Raw genomic sequence first — 23,784 nt, 5'->3', positions numbered from 1 at the left:
GTTCCGTCAATGAACTGTAGCTCCTCAGAGAGTTCTTTGCCATGATGTGCCATGTTCAACTTCCAGTGACCAGTATGAGAGAGCGAGAGTGATGGGCTGCTCTCAAAAACCTCTGACAGCCTAACACTACATCTTCCACCCAAACTCACACTGTCCCAGCTGGGCTGACCCTGAGTACTTGAGGGGGCCTGCCCCTTTACAATCCATCTGTCAGGGTTTGGTCAAGGCCCTCAGAACCGTCCAGCCAGTTTCCCTCAGACCCCTCCCAACTGCTTCTGGAATCTTCTACAAGTTTCCAGCAAGCAGGGAGGAGTCATCAGAGATGCTGCTGAGTCATCCAGCCTACCTGAGTCACCCAAACCCTGACCCACAAAAACAAAGCTAAGCCTGACAATTTACCTACACTAAAAAACAATCCTATCCGTGGCACTCTAGCCCTGCTAGGGGGTGCTACAAGAATAAAATTAAATAATGAATATCAAACAGATTTAAATCATCATACAAATATCTATTTGAAATTAAATCTTTATTTTTTTTTTTTGGCAGTAACATAGTGTGGGCAGACTTCTGCCAGTCACAGGCTGTGTCGTGCCCCTTCAGCATGTATCTTCGAATAAAAAGGAACTGAAGCCTCTTAATCTACATGTAATATCCCACCCTCCATTGTGTTTAGCCGGTTAGTCGGCATGGAGGAGAATGGAGCGGGCTATCATTTTCCACTGTGTAAACGCCCATATGTGTGATCCTATAGTCACATGGTTAAACTGGTTTACACCAGTTCAACTGGATGGACTAGTGTCTTTATTCAACCTTACCAACTATAAAACATGGGCTGCTCAGATGTGATAGGGAGGAAATGTTGAGGATAGAGAATACACTGAAAACTGAGCATGTGCACTAGCTGCCAACAGCTGCAGTGGGGACATGGACATGAGGGGGAGATAGAGAACACCAGGATCAACCAGGTTTTTTTGTAGAATACAAAAAACAAATCCCATAGTGACTGAGTGAGCATGAATATGACACACATATATTGATGTGGGCTCAATGAGACTTTAAGTAAGATCATTACCATTGTCAGTTTTCTAGGAAGCAAAAAAAGTCTGTCGGTGGTAGAAGATATATTAAGTGCTGTACTGGTGTAAAGAGGATTAAAAAAGACCCATCAGTGGTGTCAATGGGAGTAAAATATGCCCAATTGTTGAGGGTCAGTGGGATAAAATAAGCTCTAGCCCAGCATTGGTGTCTCGTGGATAACTTATCAGATCACCCTCTCCCACACTACTCTGCATCTCTCCTCTGACCAGAACTTTATTGTGAATGAAATTACTCCTCCTGCAGAATCCAGCGTAATTGCATCGCTGGGTGCTGGAAATCGAACAATCTAAACAGTGTTCCAACTCTCAACATCCCAAAATAGCATAATTATGTAAAACTCTAGTGAGTCCACCCTGAAATCTTTGGTGACTCTAAAGTCTTTTGGGTGATTGACAGGTCTCTCCCCCCCCCCCCCCATAGCCCCCTCGTGACACTGCACCCTCTCCCCTCATAGCCCCCCTCATTACACTGTTAGCGCCCCCCCATATTACCCTGCATTCTCCTCAAAGACCCTCATATTATATGCATACTGAGATCCACATCACAGTAGATGCTCCACCTCATAGCCCCCCCCCCCCCCCCCAGAAAAAAAAAAATATATAATATTCCCCCTCATGATGTTCAAGCTATGTTTTTGCCACTTGAGCATGCTGCTAATACTCTAATTGATCTCCACTCTCTCCACCGTCCTTCTTGGCCTCAACCAAACTGCTACTCAGTGCTCCAGCAAGATTGAGTCTAGCACTGTTCCCTCTTCAGTAGGTAGAACACATACAGTGTCTCACAAATGTGAGTACACCCCTCACATTTTTGTAAATATATATTATTATATCTTTTCAAGTGACAACACTGAAGAAATGACACTTTGCTGCAATGTAAAGTAGTGAGTTTACAGCTAGCATAACAGTGTAAATTTGCTGTCCCCACAAAATAACTACACACATAGCCATTAATGTCTAAACCACTGGCAACAAAAGTGAGTACACCCCTAAGTGAAAATGTCTAAATTGGGCCCAATTAGCCATTTTCCCCCCCTAATGTCATGTGACTCATTAGTGTTACAAGGTCTCAGGTGTGAATGGGGAGCAGGAGTGTTAAATTTGGTGTTATCGCTCTCACTCTCTCATACTGATCACTGGAAGTTCAACATGGCACCTCATGGCAAAGAACTCTCTGAGGATCTGAAAAAAAGAATTGTTGCTCTACGTAAAAATGGCCTAGGCTGAACGAAGATTGCCAAGACCCTTAAACTGAGCTGTAGCACAGTGACCAAGACCATACAGCGTTTTGCCACGACAGGTTCCACTCAGAACAGGCCTTGCCATGGTCGACCAAAGAAGTTGAGTGCATGTGCTCAGCGTCCTATCCAGAGGTTGTCTTTGGGAAATAGATGTATGAGTGCTCCCAGCATTGCTGCAGAGGTTGAGGGGGTGGGGGGGTCAGTCTGTCAGTGCTCAGACCATACGCAGCACACTGCATCAAATTAGTCTGCATGGTTGTCGTCCCAGGAGAAAGCCTCTTCTAAAGATGATGCACAAGAAAGCCCACAAACAGTTTGCTGATGACAAGCAGACTAAAGCCCCGTACACACGTACCGATCGTCGGCCGAACGATCGGCCGTCTTTTGTCCAGGGCTGTCGTGTCTGTTGAAAACTGCTAAAGACTGCACACGAATTTTGTCGGCCAACAACAGCCGACTGCAGAAGTGATGTCATGTGATGGTTAACTTTCCTTGTCTTTTTTCTTTTCTGAGCATGCCCAGTCTTGCTAATCTGCTGTCTGTCGGCCGAAATCTGTACTGACTGGCGAACAATCGGCCGTTCTGGTGTTGGCCAACAAAAATTTTAATGCCTGCACGACAGATTCTGTTCGGCCGAAAATGCGCTGTCGGCAGCATCATACTAACAAGCCTACAATCGGCCGATCGGTCGTCGGCCGAATATTTACGGCCGACAATCGGTACGTGTGTACGTGGCTTAAGGGCATGGATTACTGGAACCATGTCCTATGGTTTTATAAAAAAAAAGTGGTTGAAAGGGAAAATTTCAAACACTCGCCCAGCGCTTAGTGTTATAAGGGATATGACATACAATTAAATACTAAAAACAATTAAAATCTCATAAAATTTGCTGATAGCAGCTACTGTGATAGTAAAAACAGTCTGTAAAAAATGTAATAAATACTAAAACTAGAAAATATTCAGCATTAATTACATACAGCAGCGCTCAATATGTGTTAGCATATTGTAAATCATACAGTCCTCATAAATGAGTAATATAACAGCCAAAAAGTCTTTGTTTGAAGAAAAACTAATTTTCAATCGGACATTGGTACTCCCAGTGCTCAATATTCTGATCCGGCGTTCACCTTCACCGCACCAAAAGTGTTCCCCTTAGGAATGGACACTCAACAGAGTTATAATGATCATGCACCTGTAAGCAGCGGTTGCTTGCACCCTTGAAAATCAGGAACACCTCTGCTACCACCAGATGACCACTGCACTCGAATATCCCTCAGGGACCAGACCGTACCTCCTCTGCTGCAGGATCCATGAATACCTTCTTTTTGGCTGTTATATTACTCATTTATGAGGACTGTATGATTTACAATATGCTAACACATATTGAGCGCTGCTGTATGTAATTAATGCTGAATATTTTCATGTCCTGTGGTTTGATGAGACCAAGATAAAAGTTTTTGGTTCAGATGGTGTCAAGCGTGTGTGGTGGCAACCAGGTGAGGAGTACAAAGACAAGTGTGTCTTGCCTACAGTCAAGCATGGTGGTGGGAGTGCCATGGTCTGGGGCTGCATGAGTGCTGCCGGCACTGGGGAGCTACAGTTCATTGAGGGAACCAGGAATACCAACATGTACTGTGACATACTGAAGCAGAGCATGATCCCCTCCCTTCAGAGACTGGGCTGAAGGGCAGTATTCCAACGTAACAACCCCAAAAACACCTCCAAGATGACCAATGCCTTGCTAAAGAAGTTGAGGGTAAAGGTGATGGACTGGCCAAGCATGTCTCCAGACCTAAACCCTAGTGAGCATCTGTGGGGCATCCTCAAATGGAAGGTGGAGGAGCGAAAGGTCTCTAACATCCACCGGCTCCGTGATGTCGTCATGGAGGAGTGGAAGAGGACTCCAGTGGTAACCTGTGAAGCTCTGGTGAACTCCATGTCCAAGAGGGTTAAGGCTGTGCTTGAAAAACATGGTGGCCACACAAACTATTGACACTTTGGTCACAATTTGGACAATTTCACATAGGGGTGTACTCACCTTTGTTGCCAGCGGTTTAGACATTAATGACTGTGTTGAGTTAATATGAGACAAAATGTAAACTGTTATACAAGCTGTACACTCACTACTTTACATTGTAGCAAAGCGTCATTTCTTCAGTGTTGTCACATGAAAAGATATAATAAAATATTTACAAAAATGTGAGAGGTGTACTCACTTTTGTGAGATACTGTATATTGTTTAAAGTGTTATACCACCAATTGTAAGTGCCTATTTATAAGGAGTTGGGTTCAAGCTGTTATAGACTTCTCAGGGCACACATAAAATCCAGTTGCTCCGAGGCCTGGCTTTAGATTACAGTTGTTAGTTTACGGATGATATGACATGTCTGCTGACATTTCTGCCATCTTGACCGCAACAGGATTGCTATACAGGGCTAAACTGGGTAGCAAAGTACCAGCCTTTTCCCAGCCAGTAAGGGAGCAACTTAAAGAAGCAGGGAAGTATGTTTGTGGTTTTTATTGATTTTGATGCTGGCAAGTTGTAACCTGCAACAGGCCCACTAGTGTGGCATGGAGGAATCAGTTTTTTTCTTTTGTTCAGCGCACTGGCTGATTGAAAAATTGGTCCATCTATGACCAGGCTTAGCTTGTGGCAGCAGAGCAGCAGATTGCATCAGGCCGCCTCTGGATTTGCTGGCGGGTGAAAAAAAACTCTGTATAGCTGGTAAGTGGGGATGAAAGAGAGGGCTGTGAATGTTTAGGTGTCCCCCTACAAGAAACATTTAATAAAATCTTATTGTTTTGTGGTGAGTTCTGAGCGTTAAAAAAATGTTCAGTAGTAACCTATGAAAAAAAAAGCATGTTCATTATTTCATTTATCAGTCTGTGAAAAAAACACATTGAGAGATCTTGATCTATAGATTGTGTAATGCAGTGCAGGGACAAGGTCCTCTGGCACCCAAGGCGAGGATGCCAAAGTGCACTCCCAGCTGTTAATTCATTGCTATAAAAACTAACACATACAAACAATTGAGAAAAACAAAGCAAATTTCACACGTAAGAGTTTCGGGAAGGGGGGCAGAAACGTGGGGAAAACGCGCATTATGTTTACGCTGCCATTGTTGCCTAAAGGGACCCGAAACATGAGTAGCAGTCGAACATTTTGTCACGTGCCAAAACGCACTTGGCTCACTGACAAAAAATGGTACACGAGCTCCTTTTGCACATTTGTCAGATGTAGGGCAGCAATTTCAAGTGAGTGGGCTGCCCAATGCTGTTGTGCGGCAAACATGCCAAAAAGCACAGCAAAAACAGCAACACATCACTCAGATGTGAATGCAGCCTAAGGCTAAGCGGGAAGGAAGGCGTTAATAAAAACTGCTGTTCACCAAGGCTCCGTTCACATCTTGGCGTTCCGGATCGTGGACAAAATTGCCCGATTCTGCCCACGATCCCGAATCATGGGAAATTGCGGGACACCCGTGTGATTCCCGTTACTTCCTAAGGCACCCCAAACGCGGCACGATTTTGCCACGATTGTCACCCATCTAATCGCAGTAAAATTGCGTAAACAGAATCGCAGGATGCCTGTGGCCCAAAAAAAGTACAAGAATTTCTACCGCGATTCTGTTTGCGCGATTTGGCGGGTGACTATTGCCAGAAATAGCGCCACGTTTGGGGTGCCATTGGAAGGACGGGAATCGCACGGGCGTCCCGCGATTTGCTGTGATTTGGAATCGCGGGCAGAATGAAGGCGATTCTGCCCACGATCTGGAACGCCAAGGTAAAAGTAATAAAGGGACAAAATATTTAAAAACATTTTTTTTTTTTGCACAGTGATTCCTGAACGAAAGCTACATAGCAACTTTCATCATTAAAGTACTGTCAAACTTGAAGATCAGTCCTGCAGATTACGTGGGGAGAAAGAAGCCCTCCCTGTGCAATCTTTAGAGCTCTGTGACATCCAGGCGTTGTACACACAGAGCTCCTGATATAGAGCAGGCACTGATAATGCAGTGAAATGTCACTGGTTACATAGGGAAAGGTGCAATCTCCCTGTGTACAGGCCCGTACACACGTACCGATCGTCGGCATACAAACGTCGGCGGACGAAAGATCTGCCGATTGTACGCTTGTTAGTATGGTGCCTCCGACAGCTGTCTGCGCACATTCTGCGGACAAGAGTCTTTCTTGCAAGCATTAAAATTTTTGTATGCCGACACCAGAACGGACGATTGTTCGCCAGTCAGTACAGAATTCTGCCGACAGACCGCAGATTTGCAAGACTGGGCATGCTCAGAAAAGAAAAAACACAGGGAAAGTTAACCATTACATGACATCACTTCTGCAGTCGGCGGACAAAATTCTTGGGCAGTCTTTGCACTTTTCAACAGACACCGACATCCCGGGGAGAAAAGACGAACGTTTGTATGCCGACGATCGGTACGTGTGTACGGGGCTTAAGTGTCAGTTTGACAGCTTAGTCTTTCACAGTGTACGACAGAGGCTTCTGCCTCCGCTGCGAATCCCACAGCACAGCGCCCATGGCTTGTGCCTCTCACACAGATCAGGAACTGTTTTGGAACTATGAATATTTGTTGAAACACTATTTTGTATGACGCAAAACTGTGCTCTGTAATCTAGCTAATTGTCAGAAAAGCATTTTTTTTTTTTTTAAGCTCTTTCCCTTTAGCCTGCAGACTAAAGAATGTGTTTTACACTTGTCTCTTTGAGTTACCAAGAAAGCTATATCAAACAATATGAATTACAGCGATTTGTTTTTACTTTAATGGTATAATAAGCATAAATCGTTTCTCATGCAGGACCATGAGGTAGCAACATCCTTGCAAAGCCAACAGCATAAAGTGCGTTTTTCAGAATCTGTGCAAAGGGGATCTATAATATTTCCACTGTCTGGTAAGTATTGGACTGTTTAAAAACCTTTCCATGCCAGGGTACCACTGTACTGTTGCGTACTAAATAGTATCAGAGAAAGGACTGCAATGGTTTAGCTTGCCATTCAATTTCTTCAATAAATTAAGTCCAGTTCTGGGAAATCTCAGTGGCAGCAGGTAAGATTCTGCCTCAATTACCAATTATTAGTGGGCAGCTTGGGCTCACCCCTGATGCTCCTCTCAGGTCAGGAGCAGGTGCCAGCTTAAAGCGTAGTACACATGGGCCGAATGTTGGACAGCATTGGCCGGTTCAATAGAAACTCGCTGACATTTGGCCCGTGGGTACTGGTGGCAGTCCAACAGAAGCTGACCGTTCAGCTGGCTTCTGTCGAATGGGCATGACCGAAAAAAGTCTGACGATTGGCTCCTGATCAGCGATCTGAGCCAATGGTTGGGACGTTCCCCTGTCAGAACACAATAGAACAGCAGGGGAGATCACTGTACTAATGCTGAATTGTTAGTACAGTGGCCCCATCTGAGCTATGCAAGCAGTGCTTTCAATAAACATGAATGTTCTCATTATAGCACACTGCCCTAGTAATTGTGAAAATGGCTGGGTAATCAAGTTTTAAAAGCTGTATAGCTAAGACCACACTTTCTGAAGTGAATACCAACAAGATCCCAGTGCAAAATCTAAACTGGGTTCACTCATTTCAAAAGTATTTTTTCCAGATCTGCACCCTAATCATGTTAATCTCATGGGTTCCTGTTTTTAATTATATAAAGCATAGTTTACTTAAAAAAAAAAAAAAATGTTTAGAGTTAAAAAAACAATCCATTGGAAGGAGTTTATCAAACTTTATTGCGGATAACGGAAGTTTTCTGGTCTAAAAAGTGAAAGTACCGCCTCCTCTCCCTGCCCCCAAAAGACATTTGAAGTGTTTCCTTTCTGAGAGAGGGTACATTTTGTGACTGAATTCCAAAATTCTGGCCTTGAAAAAAAATGACATCAGCTTGGTCTGGGTTTCCCTCTTCACTGCCTGCAGCCTCCTAGGATGTGTAACATGTGGGACCAGTTATACGGTGCTGCCATGTCTCTTGCCAGGTGTGAGATTTAGGAAGTTACAGCTGGCTCCCATATCCAAGTGTGCCTGGGGTCCGAAGCCCAGCAAGGAATTGGCTTTGGTGAAGGCAGCACTGAACTCCTGAGCTGGTAAGTACCTGCTTGTTAGCAGTTAAAAGGTCTATAGCTGTTGACTTTTGACTTTCCCTTTTTAAAACTTTTAAGTTTCTCTTCAATGTAAGCTTTGCCATCCCTTTCATCAATCTAATTGTTAAATGAATAAACCATCAGTTTTTTTTTTTCAGTTTATCTCGCTGAGCACAATGAAATATACATTCATTAATAAACTTATTGTTAAAATTCTTACTAGGCACTTGCAATTTCAATGCAGCTGGCTCCTGCTCTCCTGAACTTCTAGTCTTCACAGGAAAGCCTGTGAGAAGGGGAGAGAGAAGCGGAGGAGTCCCTCCCATCCTAGGCTATGGGTTGTGTGTTTCTTTTGATGCACACAGTGTGGGAGACACAACTCTTGGCACTGGATGGTGCAAGACAAAGGAGCCATCCTGAAACAGGATCTGGCCATTAGCGTCCCGCATCACCGCCAGGAGTGATGTCAGGATCCCAGGACCCACAAGTGCCAGCGTTCCACCAACTGATGGGGAGCCCATGGACATCACTGAGGCCGCCCCTGCGCAAACGGAGGAACCCCCTGCCTCTCTCATCGGGACCCCCTGCCTCCACCACCAGGACTCGCTCCAGCGATGCCCCAGATGATACACACATCTTGCTGAACTGCCTCTCATTCACCCGAAATATGTGAGTGTGATACTGTTTTACTTCTTCAATAAATGTCTTGCTACACTTAGAAGGCGCTGCGCTTCTTTCCTCTTGTCTCCCCCAGAGATCACTTCTGTCTCTCCCGCTGGCAGCCGCTACAGTGGACAGCTACCCCCTGAACTTGGGACCCCCTGACCCCCCGTTTTCCCCCCTCCCCCTTTTCTCTCCCCCCCCCCCCCCCCGGTCCCCAGGACTAGCCCACACTGAGACCTCTTCTTGCGCCAATTTACCACTGAATCAACAGGTATTTGTTTGCCTTATCTTGTAATGGTGGATTCACATGAGATAGCTACATTTTGTGGTGTGGTCCAATGACGGAGTGATCACTTGTCAACAAACCGGGATCATGCCCGGTTCAGCTCACTCTGCTGCGGTGTTTCTTTCTTCTCACACGCTGTATCAGTGTGAAGAGAGGAGAAACACCGCAGGAGCTGGCACAATCCAGAGCGCCATCAGTGCCCCTACAGTGCTCATCAGTGCCCCTACAGTGCCAACAGTGTTCATCAGTACAAAATAACAAAGGGTCCTGCAAACTACTATGAATAGTTAAATAAAAGTTAAAGCTGCAGGCACTAATCACCATCTCCTATAGAAGTGCTGTGCAAATACTAAACTAATAATAAAAAAAATAAAAGTGTAAATAAAGTTAGACCTTTGCAATAGGGTTGACTGCAATACCAGTTGTTATAATTCATAAAAACATCATGCTTAACCGGCCACTACAGTGCTTATCAGTGCCACTACAGTGCTTATCAGTGCCCTACAGTGCACATAAGTGAGTGCTTATCAGTGCCCTACAGTGCACATTAGTGATTGCTTAGCAGTGCCCTACAGTGCACATCAGTGCCATTGGTGAGTGGTTATCAATGCTCATCAGTGACCTACAGTGCCATCAGTGCCACAACAGTACCCTATTAGTGCTCATCAGTGCCACTACAGTGCTCTATGAGTGCTCATCAGCGCCCATCAATGCCGTAAAAATGCGTTTTCATTTTCTTTCCACGTTTTTCAAAAACTTGTGGAAAAAAATGACATTTAGTGGGTGTTTCCACTGTCCTGGTGCTTCAGAGCCTTCAAAAATGTAATAGGTAGTCAGGAAATTAGATGTGTAATTTATGCTCCTAGAACACCTGACGGTGCTCCTTGCATGTTGGGCCTCTGTATGTGGCCAGGCTGTATAAAAGTCTCACACGTGGTATTGCCATACTCGGGAGGATTAGCAGGATGTGTTTGGGGTGTAATTTTTGCTATGTACATGCTGTGTGTTAGAAATATATTATAAATGGAAAACTTTGTTTAAAAGAAAATGCATTTACATTTTCTTTCCACATTTTCCAAAAACTTGTGGAAAAAATGACATGTTCAAAAGACTCATTATGCCTCCTAGAATATAAGATGGGTGTTTACTTTCCAAAGTGGGGTAATTTTGTGGCCGTTTCCATTGTCCTAGTGCTCCAGGGCCTTCAAAACTGTAATAGGTATTCAAGAAGTTAGATGTGTTATTTATGCTCCTAGAACACCTGATGGTGCTCCTTGCATGTTGGACCTCTATGTGGCTAGGCTGTGAAAAAGGATGATTTGGGGGGTATTTATTTGTACTTTCCTGGCGTTCAGTACATCAGGTATGCTCAATTTTCAATGATTGGCACTATAGCTTGTAGACTATATAACCTTCACAAAAACCAAATAATATACAGTGATTTGGGTTATTTTTACCAAAGAAATGTAGCGATATAAGTTTTGGTCAAATTATATGAAGAAAAATTACTAATTTGTAAAATTTTATAACCAAAATAACGAAAAATGCATTTAACAAAATTTTCTGTGTTTTTTTTATTGATAGCGCAAAAAAGAAAAAACCCTGTGGTGATTAAATACCACCAAAATAAATCTCTATTTTCTTATAAGTACAGTGTTGCATGACTGAGTATTTGTCATTCAAAGTGTGAGAGCGCTAAAAGCTGAAAATTAGCCTGGTAAGGAAGGGGGTATAAGTGCTTAGTGGGCAAGCGTTTAAAGGCCAGGTTCAACCACATGGGTCTTATTCACATGTGCTCCTGAAGATGATGTATGATCATTGGAAGCACGTTCATTTGACGTGTATTGTTGGATGTAAAACATATTTTTACCCTGTGTTTAATTGGACATGTTTTTTATATGGGTTTTTAATGTTGTATATTAAGCTTTGGTTTTACAAGATTTTTTGATGTGGTGCCAATGTCTAAATGCCTTTTAAAGTCTGTGGCTACAATGCTTTGGAGTCTCATGTATCAGATATAGAATGTGGGAATATAGGACATAGAACCTCTCTTAAAATTTTCTTGATGAAGTTTGAAAGACATTTTTATTCCTGGCAAAAAAAGTATTATTGGCATGCATTCATATCTAACTCCATTCTGGAGTAAATCCATAACTGTAGGAAGTAAAGAGTTTATTGCCCAGTATCCTATGAGGATATAGGTGGTGGCACTTTTGGGTTTTCTGGAAATTAAATCGACAAAGATCTATTCAACTTCTTGTCTTATGTAGTGATCCCATCTAGGGCTCAGTGCGTCCTAGACTATCATGTCCTGATGGATTAGAGACCCTGTTATTTCCACATTCATCAATCCTGGTCAGTTTACTATCTGTTAGAATTGAAGCTCACTGAAGTTTGATGGCAACATCAAAAGCAAAGAGGACAGGTGCTTCATTGGAAGAAATGCCATGCTTTCAGGGAGTACTACCAATTCGAAATGTTGTCCAGCCAGGACATGTCCTTCAGAAGGAAGGTGTTGAGAGGCTCTAGCCTCCCCTCCCCCCCAAGTATGTTTACTTGTTTATCCTCAAGTAGCTGTCCTGGAAGATGATTTTGGAAAACCATGGTTAGTTACCGGTAACGGTAATTCCGAGAATCTTCCAGGACAGTGCCCATATTCCCACCCAGATGTTTTTGGTTTAAAATTTTGGTATTTTAAATTGTTGCATTTTTGCCTAAAATTCTCCTCGTGTAAATTGGTGGAGGTCCTTTTCTTACAACAACTGAGGATGGGGAGGGGGGGGGAGGGGCTTTTTAATCTTTCTGGCTTGTGTTTCTTGTTAAAGACGGAATCTTGGAAATACCATTGCCAGTAACCATGTTTTTTTGGGGAGGGGAGGCTCAGGGCACAAACAATTTATGGAACCCAGGAAGGTATGGGTTCAAGGAGTAGACAGTTAAATTTGGTTGGCACTTTTAGAAAATCAGAATTGGTGCAGATTACACGTTTCATTTCACATTAAAGCGGAACCCATAACGACTTGATAACAACATTTTTTTTTTTTTTTTTTAGCAAGGAACATACATTCCACAGTAATAATGATGCTACCTGCTACCAAAATGAGTGTGTGCTGTACATTGCCTCCAGCATTGTTTCTGTTTCTTCTTTCTGAAGGCTGCCATTTTGTTGAAGCCCAAAGCCCCTAAACAGTAAATCTTTAGCCTGTCAACAGATCAGCCTCTACAAATTTGGTACAGTGCCTAAAAATAGAGAGCAGCTGAGCATGTGCAGAACAGGGTGAGACAGTGTATTACTGTATTTTAACAGTATAGGCACCTATTTTTTTTTATGTTTTACATAGCTATACCTGTAAAAGGGGCCAGCCTGAAGTGATCTAGCAGGGCTTCATTTTCTGACTAAAGATCCACTTTAAGTTACAAAATGGCTTGTGTAGTGGTTGTAAAAAAGAAATTTACTTTTTTCCCCAAAAATTTGAGTTATAAGTCCCCCTTGCGGACGCCCATGGGTTTGGAGGAGTATTTATGTATAGCATGCATTGTGGATATTTAGGACTGTGCACTTTTTCTTTTTATGTTTTGACTATGGCTACAGGTAGAGGTGTGTTTGTGTATATATGTGTATATATATATATATATATATATATATATATATATATATATATATGTGTGTGCTTATTCAGAAAATATATACAATAAATATTCTGAATAGACACATGTTTTATGTTTCTCATTTGATCTGACTCAATTAGGTTAATGAAGGGGAATGGGGAAAATTATGTCTACTTTTGTTCCATTCTAATGTAGTTAAGTCAATGTGCTTTGCTAAATATAATACTATGTAATCATGTTGGATTATATTCTCAGTGGGAGATTCAATAACTCATTTTAATTATATACATATAGGCTGTGCATAAAGATCTAGTTTCACCAGTGAACTGAAATGTTTCTTGGATATGGTTCCTAAAGGAAACTTAACATTTTAAACCCTCTGTGTTAAATTTTACTGTATCATAATAGCAATTACATGAATGGTTTCTGCAGTGTGAGCATTCTCCAATGATTAGTGGAAGGGAATTCTATAAAATCCTCAAACTTGTGCCAAAACCCACGCAAGAGGGATTGGCTTGCCCAGACTTTCGTACCTACTATTTGGCGGCCATGCTTATCCACGCTCATAACTGGTTTATCTCTGATGACACAAAAACCTCAGTAGTATTAGAAGCTGCGCATTCAGGATCCTATGAGACCCTCCGTAATCTCCTCTATAGGGGTCTGATAGTCTCTCACCCGCCTCTTACAGCCGCTGTGAGGGCAGTTATTAAGGCCTGGCATACTGTCATTACTAAACTCAATATAGTGAGGGGTAAAAGGTCCCTATCAACTCCGCTTTGGTTCAATCCCATGCTACCAGAATTTCATTCCTTACCAGACCCCAGTCTTTGGGCTGCTAATGGAATCCGATACCTTTCTGATATTTGTGATGGGAGTGAACTATTTACGTTTGATAAGTTAAAAGATAAATTTACACTGCCTAATGCGTTCTTCTTCCAATTCCTGCAACTCCAACACGCCTATGCAGCACAATTTGGGTCCTCCTTGTTTAGATTGAAGCAGGACGATTTGAAGGTTCTCCTCTGGTATGACGCTCTAAAAAAAAAAAAAAAAAAAAAAACACTTTCTGTGATCTACAAGTCACTACTTCCCTCTGTTCGTGTGGGACTAGATGCCCTGCTAAGTGTGGGGCATTCGGAAGAGCAGGACTTGGACAATGAAGACTGGAAAAATCTGTGGGATAGATTATTTCATGCACTAATATCAACTAAAGGCCAGCTGATCCAATTTAAAATCGTATATACCCTAATTCCTCTTCTTGCTGTTGGAGATACTCTAGTGACCCTACTGGATTTGCCCATATGTTTTGGGAGCGCCTTCAGATTTGTAGCTACTGATGGGAAGTGACCCAGTTTATATCTACCCTACCTACTATACAGGTCCCTGTAAAAGTTGGTGTTTTCCTCCTGGGGTTAGTTGACTCTGGCCATTAGTAGGGTGATGCGTACTCTCTTAGGTCTCTTTTTATTTTATGCCAGGAAGGCGATAGTGCTCAGGTGGAAATCAGACACAGCTCCTAATCTGCCCTTATGGGAGTATTTAATCAAAAAGGTTGTACCCCTCTACAAAGTTACTTATTTGTCTGGGTTGCCCTAGGAAATTTGTGAAGATCTGGCACTTGGACAGATTTTGAGTGTACAACAGATGATTAGGAGTCCACAGACTGAATTCATTCCCCCCTGATAAGGTTTAGTTTATGATATGAACACATTTATTCCTCTGCAGGGTCTCACATTACATTTTTTCAGGTAGGATTCTAAACACTAAGTTAATATTCTTCCGATACATTATCCTGATGGTTGAGAGGGAACGGAAAACGACAGAGCGAGGTGTATGGAAGGTGTGTTGTTCCTTTCCCCCTTTTTTTTTTTGCATTCTAGAATAGGAGGTGTTATTAGTAGTTAAATGTTTTATATATTAACAGGTGGAATGCCCAATGTTTTGTACCTATAAATCTCAATTCTTCAATAAAAAGAAAATTTAAAAAAAATATTTGTGCTAAAATCCTAGGTTTACAGCAAAACTTCTGTGTGAGTTTTTATCCAATAAGATACTTGTTATATTTGCAATTTATTTTATTTTTCACATTTCTGTGTGTCAAGGAATCGCCTTTTTGTTGGCAAGCGCTCAGGAGCTATTTGATACACCTAGTGAAATGGTGCATGATAGAATACAGCAGTTTATATCTGTTCATCGAAACAGCTTCTTAGTAATAGTAGCAGCTCTCCATGGACCAGAGGAATGGGACCTAATGTTCAGCATTCAGCTGAGGTAAAGATTTACATTTCAAATCACTTTCCATTGCTTTGTATTGCTTATAAACATCTGGTTAGCTTCTGTGCTCCAAATGCATTCAATTATTATGTGCATAGATTTGCAGATAATTATAAATCGTCCAAGTCTACAGGAACCAATGCACAGAATCTGTCTATCATATATATATATATATATATATATATATATATATATATACACACACACACACACGCAAATACATTTACGTATATACAAAATGGTCAAGCAGAAGTGCTGCACATGAAATGTATACAAATGTCAGAAGTATTCCATAGTATGACAGTTTCGGGCTACTATGATCATGACCTTCTTCAGATAAGAATACATCCCATAATTACATGTATGCAGACATTCGGGCATCGTTGGTTAGATTATATATTCTGCTGAGTTGCTCAAAGAAAACTTTGACCAAATAAAACCTCAGATCAGTTGAGGAGCCCTCAGAAGCAGAGTGTGTGGGCTAGATTTACAGCAGTACTTACTGAGCCACCTTGGTGCAGTACTGTACCTGCAGCAGAGAGCTTCATGTAGGCTAGGTTGTAGCCACAGAGAGAATTTCTCTCCAAGACTGATGGGCAGGAGATATCCCCTCATACCTGCATGAACCATTGGACCCATACCAATACTTTGGGGATCAGCCTTTGCTGACCACCTTCAGAAAGTGCTAGTTAACTGGAATTCATTCTAATCCATTGGTTTCGTTCTTCGAGTCAGTGACCCAGAACAACCATGACTAGAATAAATCAATACTTGCAGCAGGTAGTGGACCAGTGAGGTTAGGTGTGGAGATTGTGCTGTTGTAGTCCTGGAGAATTATAGGAGGATAGTGGGCCAACATCTAAAGACCCTGTTGGACTTACAATAAGTTGTAACTGGGAATAGAATCATACTTACACATTTTACTGCCTGTTGCTGAAACAGTGGACCTGTGCTGGGTGCATTACCCTTGCACACTCTAGGCAGGAGTTTCATAAGCTGGACCAATGTTGATGCAATTGCAACGAAATTGCTCCCTAAAAAAATGTTTCTACAAAATACACATGGGATGAAGGAGCTGCAGCAGTGAGTAGGCTCAAAGGAGTAGCTTAACCACCACCTATTCTGCTGATCCCCTCCACTCCTATAATTTTAACCTATTTCATCATATTTTATTCTATTTGTTCCTAAACCTGTTATTCACTAACAATAGAGACACCCCTGCTACAAGAGTCTCTTTGGTAATGGCTGATTGAATTTTCCTGTGGACTGTCAACTTAACGTAAACTTTTTATTTACCCTTTGTCTGTGACTAAAGGCCCATACACAATTGACGGAAATCGGACGAAATATCCTCCGATTTTTCTCTCTTGCTCTGCGTTTATTACCGTTTTTAGTTGACAGTGCATAAATGTTCATGAAATTTCTCGTCCAATTTTTTTTTTTTTTTTTTGGGACATTTTTTCCTAGAATTCTGGGTTGGCAGCAACTTCAGATCATGCGCGGTCTTTCATAACCGATTTTTCACGGACGTACTGCATACACATTAAACGCAAATTGGTCGTCTGGGGATGGACAATAACAATTTTGGTGTTTGTCCGTCCGTTTTTTTTTCGTTGAAAATGTTGGCATTGGCTGCTGAAAGTTGTGTACACACTAGCCGAAAATCGGATGGGAATTTTCGGCAGATTTTCTACTAGTGTGTACCCCACTTAACTTTCATACCGAGTGTGCCTCTATACCGATCCAAAAAGTAAAGAAAAGGACCCCATTTCAAAGTTCTTAAGCTCAGCACATCTGCTTTTCCTGTGGCTTTGATTTTAGGGAAAGTCCCTAAACAACAGATGTGCTACTTTGTATTTGTCATAAAGGGAAAGATTTACTCAAACTGGAGCACTCAGAATCTGGGGAAGCTGTGCATGGTAGCCAATCAGCTTGTTCAATGAAGCTTTGACAATAAAACCTGGAAGATGATTGGTTTCTATGCCCTTTTAATGTCCTTTATAGAGACAAAATGTATCTGATGAACCAAAAAGAGACTGGCACAAACAACTCTATGTTGCTTCATCCTTATCTGAATTTTTGAAGTCTGACCGTTCCCCAATTATAAGGAACTTAACTTTGTTTATTTATATATCTGCAGATTCCTTGGAAGTAATTTGCGAATCATTCCTGCGCACAATAATGCAGATGTTGTTAAAAGCATGTTAACAGTTGTCAAGGCAAGTATGCCTCATTTTTCTCCTCTTGTATGAATATTATGTGAACCCTGCCATATAACAGTTGAATTTGAAATCCACGACATTGGGTGAGTCTGCACCATTGGTTGCTGTAAGAAGGGCTAAGGCGAATATATATATATATATATATATATATATACACACACATACACACATTAACACACACACCCACATATACTCACCAGTAGGTACACCTGTTTAATTGCTTGCTAATCAACCAATCACATGGCAGCAACTCAATGCATTTAGGCATCTAGATGTTGTGAAGACGACTTGCTGAAGTTCAAACCGAGCATCAGAATGTGGATTAAAGTGACTTTGAATGTGGCATGGTTGTTGGTGCCAGACAGGCTGGTCTGAGTATTTCAAAAACTGAAAATCTCCTGGGATTTTCACATACAACCATCTTTAGGGTGTACAGAGAATGGTCCAAAAAAAGAGACAATATCCAGTGAGCCAAATATACAAAAAAGGTGCAGCGCTAAAATTGCATACAATCAATGGCATTAAATGCTCAATGCATACAAAAAATGTCCATATATGAAAATCACATGAAATATAATATATAAAAAGTGGATAATAATCTCTTCGGCTTCACAGAAGTATACACCAAGAGGTATTCAGGAGACCCGTGCAGTAAAGGATAAATGCATGCACCACTTCAATCGTGACTCCATCACCAAAGTATGCACAAGCCTCTCACCTTCATCATTCGACCATTGAAGGTCATTGCACTTAAACTCAGGGTATAAAACCAGATGGACTTCTGCCAAACCCGATCTCCTGTGCTCTGTGGCGAACTCCCAGACCAGTCAGCAGTTTTGCATCCAAAAAAAGACATGGAAACATCTAGTGCTCTCCATTTAAAAACCACTTTTAATCACAAGCTTAAAAGGTAGTACTCACAAGTATAGCACTTTCCTAGTGCATTACAGAAGACATATAAACACAGGATGTGCTCCGATGCCTCGATCTCTCGGGAGCGTCGCGGGTGACATCACAACTCCTCCCCCGTACGCGTTGTGTCAGTGGGCGTGACTTCTTCAGCGGGGAGAGACCGGGTTTGGCAGAAGTCCATCTGGTTTTATACCCCGAGTTTAAGTGCAATGACCTTCAATGGTCGAATGATGAAGGTGAGAGGCTTGTGCATACTTTGGTGATGGATTCACCATTGAAGTGGTGCATGCATTTATCCTTTACTGCACGGGTCTCCTGAATACCTCTTGGTGTATACTTCTGTGAAGCCGAAGAGATTATTATCCACTTTTTATATATTATATTTCATGTGATTTTCATATATGGACATTTTTTGTATGCATTGAGCATTTAATGCCATTGATTGTATGCAATTTTAGCGCTGCACCTTTTTTGTATATTTGTCTTATTGGGTATTGATAGTCTTGACCTTTACCGGTGTCCAGCCGCTTATTCACTATTTTGTGTTAGATCTGAGCGCTGAATAAGTTTCCTTTATATAATATCCAGTGAGCGACAGTTGTGTGTAGGAAAATGCCTTTTTGATGTTAAAGGAGAATGGGCAGACTGGTTCTAGATGATAGAAAGGCAACAGTAACTCAAATAAACACTCGATACAAGGCATGCAGAATACCATCTCTGAACACACAACACATCGAACCTTAAAGCAGATTGGCTACAGCAGCAGAAGACCACACTGGGTGAGCTAAAAACAGGAAACTGAGGCTACAATTTGCACAGGCTTACCAGATTTGGACAATAGAAGATTGGAAAAACCTTGCCTGGTCTGATGAGTCTTGATTCCAACTGTGACATTCAGAGGGTGTGTCAGAATTTGGCATAAACAACATTAGAGCATGGATCCATCCTGCCTGGTATCAACGGTTCATGGTGGTGTTATAATGGTGAGGGGGATATTTTCTTGGCACACTTTGAGTCCCTTAGTACCAATTGAGCATCGTTTAAAGGCCACGGGCTACCTGAGTATTGTTGCTGACCCTGTCCATCCCTTTATGACTACAGTGTACCTATCTTCTGATGGCTCCTTCCAGTAGGATAATGCACCATGTCACAAAGCTCTGATTATCTCACCACTGGTTTCTTAAATGAGACAATGAGGTCACTGCACTCCAATGGCCTCCACAGTCACCAGATCTCAATCCAATAGAGCACCTCTGGGATGTGTTGGAACGGGAGGCTTACACCATGGATGTGCAGCTGACAAATCTGCATCAACTGCGTAATGCCATCATCAAAATCTCTGAGGAATGTTTCCAAGACCTTGTTGAAACTATGCCACAAAGAATTAGGGCAGTTCTGAAGGCAAAAGAGGGTCCAACCTGGTACTAGCAAGGTGTACCTAATATAGTGTCTGGTGAGTCTATCTATCTACACACACAATATTAACAAAAGTATTGGGATGCCTGCCTTTACATGCACACGAACTTTAATGGCATCCCAGTCTTATTTCAGTGTTAAATACTGAGATAGACCTCCCTTTGCAGCCATAACAGCTTTAACCTATTTTCAGAAGGCTGTCCACAAGGTTCAGGAGTATGTCTATAGGAATGTTTAACCATTCTTCCAGATGTGCATTTGTGAGGTCAGGCACTGATGTGGATGAGAAGGCCTTGCTTGCAATCTCCGCTCTAATTCATCCCAAAGGTGTTCTATGGAGTTGAGGTCAGGACTCTGTGCAAGCCAGTTAAGCTCCTCCACCCCAAACACACTCATTCATGTCTTTATGGACCTTGCTTTGTGCATTGGTGCGCAGTCATGTTGGAACAGGAAGGGGCCATCTCCAAACTTCCCACAAAGTTGGGAAGATGAAATGTCTGCACAGAGTCCTGACCTCAACCCGATAGAACACCTTTGGGATGAATTAGAGTGGAGACTGCGAGCCAGGTCTTCTCGTCTACATCAGTGCCTGACCTCACAAATGCACTTCAGGAAGAATGGTCAGACATTTCCATAGACACACTCCTAAACCTTGTGGACAGCCTTCCCAGAAGAGTTGAAGCTTTTATAGATGCAAAGGGTGCGCCGACTTGATATTGAACCCTACAGACTAAGACTGGGATGTCATTAAAGTTCATGTGCGTATAAAGGCAGGTGTCCCAATACATTTGGTTTGTGTGTATGCACACACAGGGCTTTTTTTTCCCTCGGAGGATAGTTGCAGGAATCCCCCCCCCCCTTCTGCGTCACTTCTTGTCTACGCTCCTACCCACCTCTGCGCAACATCCCTTGGTTCCATCCCCTACCCACCTCCCAGTACTGCCCCTTTTAGAGAATACAGAACCAAGTATGATTTTTTTTTTTTTACATGTGATAAGGAATATATGAGCAGTAAAGAAGATCCCCTGTAGCCAGCAGCAATAGATTTTCGAGCATCAGCCCAGCATTATTAGACTCTCTAAAAGCCAGCAACAATAGACCACGCCCTCAACAGTAGATTCCTCCCCGAAACATAAGCCCAACAAACCAACATAATAAGCTGAGGTGTTGGCAGCCCAGCAAAAGCACAACAGACTTGAAAGGTGTGAAGTAGCCCTTAGTGGCTCTTATTTCATCACAAAATACTATCTTTATAATTAAAATAAGGAAGGGCCGCACGATTACATCCCAGCATCGAGAAGTTTATTAGAATTAACTTGCTGTGATTGCTGGCTGTGTAAATAGACACAAATAGCTGTGGCCGCTGCCAGCCTGTCATTGCTTTGTACTGGCTTGGTGGCCGCTGCTATCTGAACTTACTGTAGCTGGCAATCCCAGCCATAGGAATCATTCAATTCTAGCTGCTGGGATTTGTAGCGTGGCTAAACGCCTGTGCAAATGATGCCTAAAGCAGCATTTACACCATTTAGCATCTACCAGCAAGTTGTAGCTAGCCCTTGTAGCTACGGCTTTCCTGAGATAGGATGCCCAAGCTCCTGGCAGGTTACCATCGAATAGCCTGTACAATCTGCTTGTAATGTGTTCTTGGAGAACTTCCAAAGGCGAGCAGCCAGACTACGTTTACCTTACATAAACTGGCCCATGCAGACAAGGGGCCCCAGTACTTCAAATTTTACTGTGCTGTTGGAAAATGTTGTTTATTGCAAATTCCATACCTGTAGGCCTGGGTGAAATATTCATAATGTTCACATTCCTACATTCAGGCATATTTCCAGCATCATGGCTGCAACAAAATGGCTGCTAAACCTTATTTGACAAAAACTGATAATCTTTTTAATTGTCCTCAAAGAAAGCTCAGTGACTATTTTGTTGTAGCCCAGAGTAGAATATGAAAAGTGGCTACATCAGTGAGAATCCTGATTGGAATATACAATTGGAAACTTTTTGCACAACATGCACAGCTTTGGAATCAGGAAGAGTGCCCAACAATAGCAGTGTCCTTGAAATAAGCCAATGCTTATTGACCAATCAGAAGCCATCTGGTCTGTCCTGGAAGCGCTGATGGAGAAGAGCAGGGATTTCAAATCCTTGGACTGCTGGAGCGGCTATGAGGGAGCTGACCGATCGACAACCCTAGAGGTAAGTACAGTGGAAACGGAAGGGTGTCCGGTGTTAGTTCACCTTTACAGAAAACACTTTATTACCAGCGCTTTCTTATTGCTCGGGCAGACAAGGATAACATAGGACGGGCAGCCACTGCTCCCAGGAAGCCCTTTTTCAACATTTCAATGCAACTCCTCGTGCATACGCAGAAATGCTGTGGATCTCTGCAAGGTATATGGGACCTGGTAGAGACCTGTAGCCAGGACCGGTGCTTGACTATTTTGCACCCTAGGCAAGACCAGCTACTTGCACCCCCCCCCCCCCAAAATAAAAACTGTACTTATTGCTCCCCTTCCTGCAAATAATACCCCCCCTTTAACCCTACACTCCCCTTCCTGTACACACTGCCCCCTTTAATCCTACACCCCTCTTCCTGTACACACTGCCCCCTTTAATCCTACACCCCTCTTCCTGTACACACTGCCCCCCTTTAACGCTACACCCCCTTCCTGCACACGCTGCCCTCCTTTAGTGCTACACCCCCTTCCTGCACACACTGCCCCCCTTTAATGCTACACCCCCTTTCTATACACACCGCCCCCCTTTAACCCTACACCCCCCTTCCCCTTTAGATGTGACATCCACCGGGGAGGAGGAGGTGACAAGAGAGGAATATGGCACTGGCCATGGCTGCGCCCTAGGTGGCAGTGCGCCCTAGGCGGCTGCCTAGTTCGCCTAGTGGTAGCACCGGCCCTGCCTGTAGCATGTCTGTGCATTAGCTGTATCTGGTTTTAAAGATGGAAGCACAGAAGCAGAGCGATTCTAGGAAAACTTTGCCTGAAATTAAGGCTACGCTGGACGACATGGACTAGTAAGTGTGTGTGTTTTTTTGGTCACACAGGGGCAAATAGTAGTGAAATGTAGTTATAGCTAGGTAGTGTGAAGTTGCTATTTATCATGTTAATGCTTATAGGAGATTGGGTTTACATATACCTAAAGATGAATGGCTTGGATGAAGAACACAACCCTTTGGCAGGGCTGTTCCACCTGTATGCTCTTAAAGTTTGACTTTTAATGTTTTGGCTATTGTATCTTTTAAAAAAAAAAAAAAAAGCATACTTTGATCAATTGTGCTGACTCTTTCACAGGCCACATGCAAACCTCATATTGAAAACATTTTGGATAGGCTTCTGCAGGCTAAGATGCATATTGTGGAAAACAGCCCAGTGTGGAAAACACTTAACCAGATGTGATTCTACGACTCATTGAAAGTGCGTCATTCATTACCTGCTGTGATTACATATAATTTGTTTAAATGCATGTTTGATTCATTTATTTTTGGTTCACATGCCCATGTTATGTCAAGTTTAGATCAGCTACATACTGGTAATTCCTGTAGCATTCACTATTAGCTTTGCTAGAGGTCAGTAAACACTACCTACCTTGTATAGTAAATTCAGTGTGATTTGGTTTATTTATTTGCACAATAGAAAATGTGTCTTTTTGCACCCCGAGCTGCAATTATTTGTCATTAGACAAATGGGAAATACATGGTTCTGAACTACCTCACAGGTGATATTTCCAGCCTGTCAGATGCTTCTCAAAGTCTCCAAGTTGTGATACTATGTCATTTAGTGGGACCCTGTTACCAACTTAATAAATTGCAAGTAACAGCATAGAAAAAATCTTTAAATGCTTACATGCAGCATTTTTCCTTTTGAAATTTTTTTTATCCCCAATGTGTCTTTAAATTTACTAGCAAACTTGCTTAATCCAGAAAGATAGCAATCCTT

The 23,784-nt window shown here is 42.4% G+C and overlaps 1 protein-coding gene across 1 annotated transcript in view; it reads left to right on the top strand.

Moving 5' to 3' along the window:
* Nucleotides 1-23,349, top strand: part of LOC309562219 (protein SPO16 homolog) — a gene marked incomplete at its 5' end in the record, with an annotated part of 25,308 nt that extends 1,959 nt beyond the window's left edge. The window contains 4 exons of the mRNA XM_082266346.1: nt 7,162-7,255; nt 15,107-15,275; nt 17,419-17,497; nt 23,140-23,349. Of these exons, the coding sequence (XP_082122472.1) occupies nt 7,162-7,255; nt 15,107-15,275; nt 17,419-17,497; nt 23,140-23,244 (447 nt within the window). The 3' untranslated portion in view covers nt 23,245-23,349. The remainder of the gene's footprint in view (nt 1-7,161; nt 7,256-15,106; nt 15,276-17,418; nt 17,498-23,139) is intronic.
* Between the last annotated feature and the right edge of the window lie 435 nt (nt 23,350-23,784).

Source organism: Pelophylax lessonae (assembly GCF_965119305.1).
Source record: "Pelophylax lessonae genome assembly, chromosome: 8".
NCBI classification, from domain to species: domain Eukaryota; kingdom Metazoa; phylum Chordata; class Amphibia; order Anura; family Ranidae; genus Pelophylax; species Pelophylax lessonae.
Note: the sequence above shows the minus strand (reverse complement) of the source record. Positions and strands in the feature narration are given on the sequence as shown.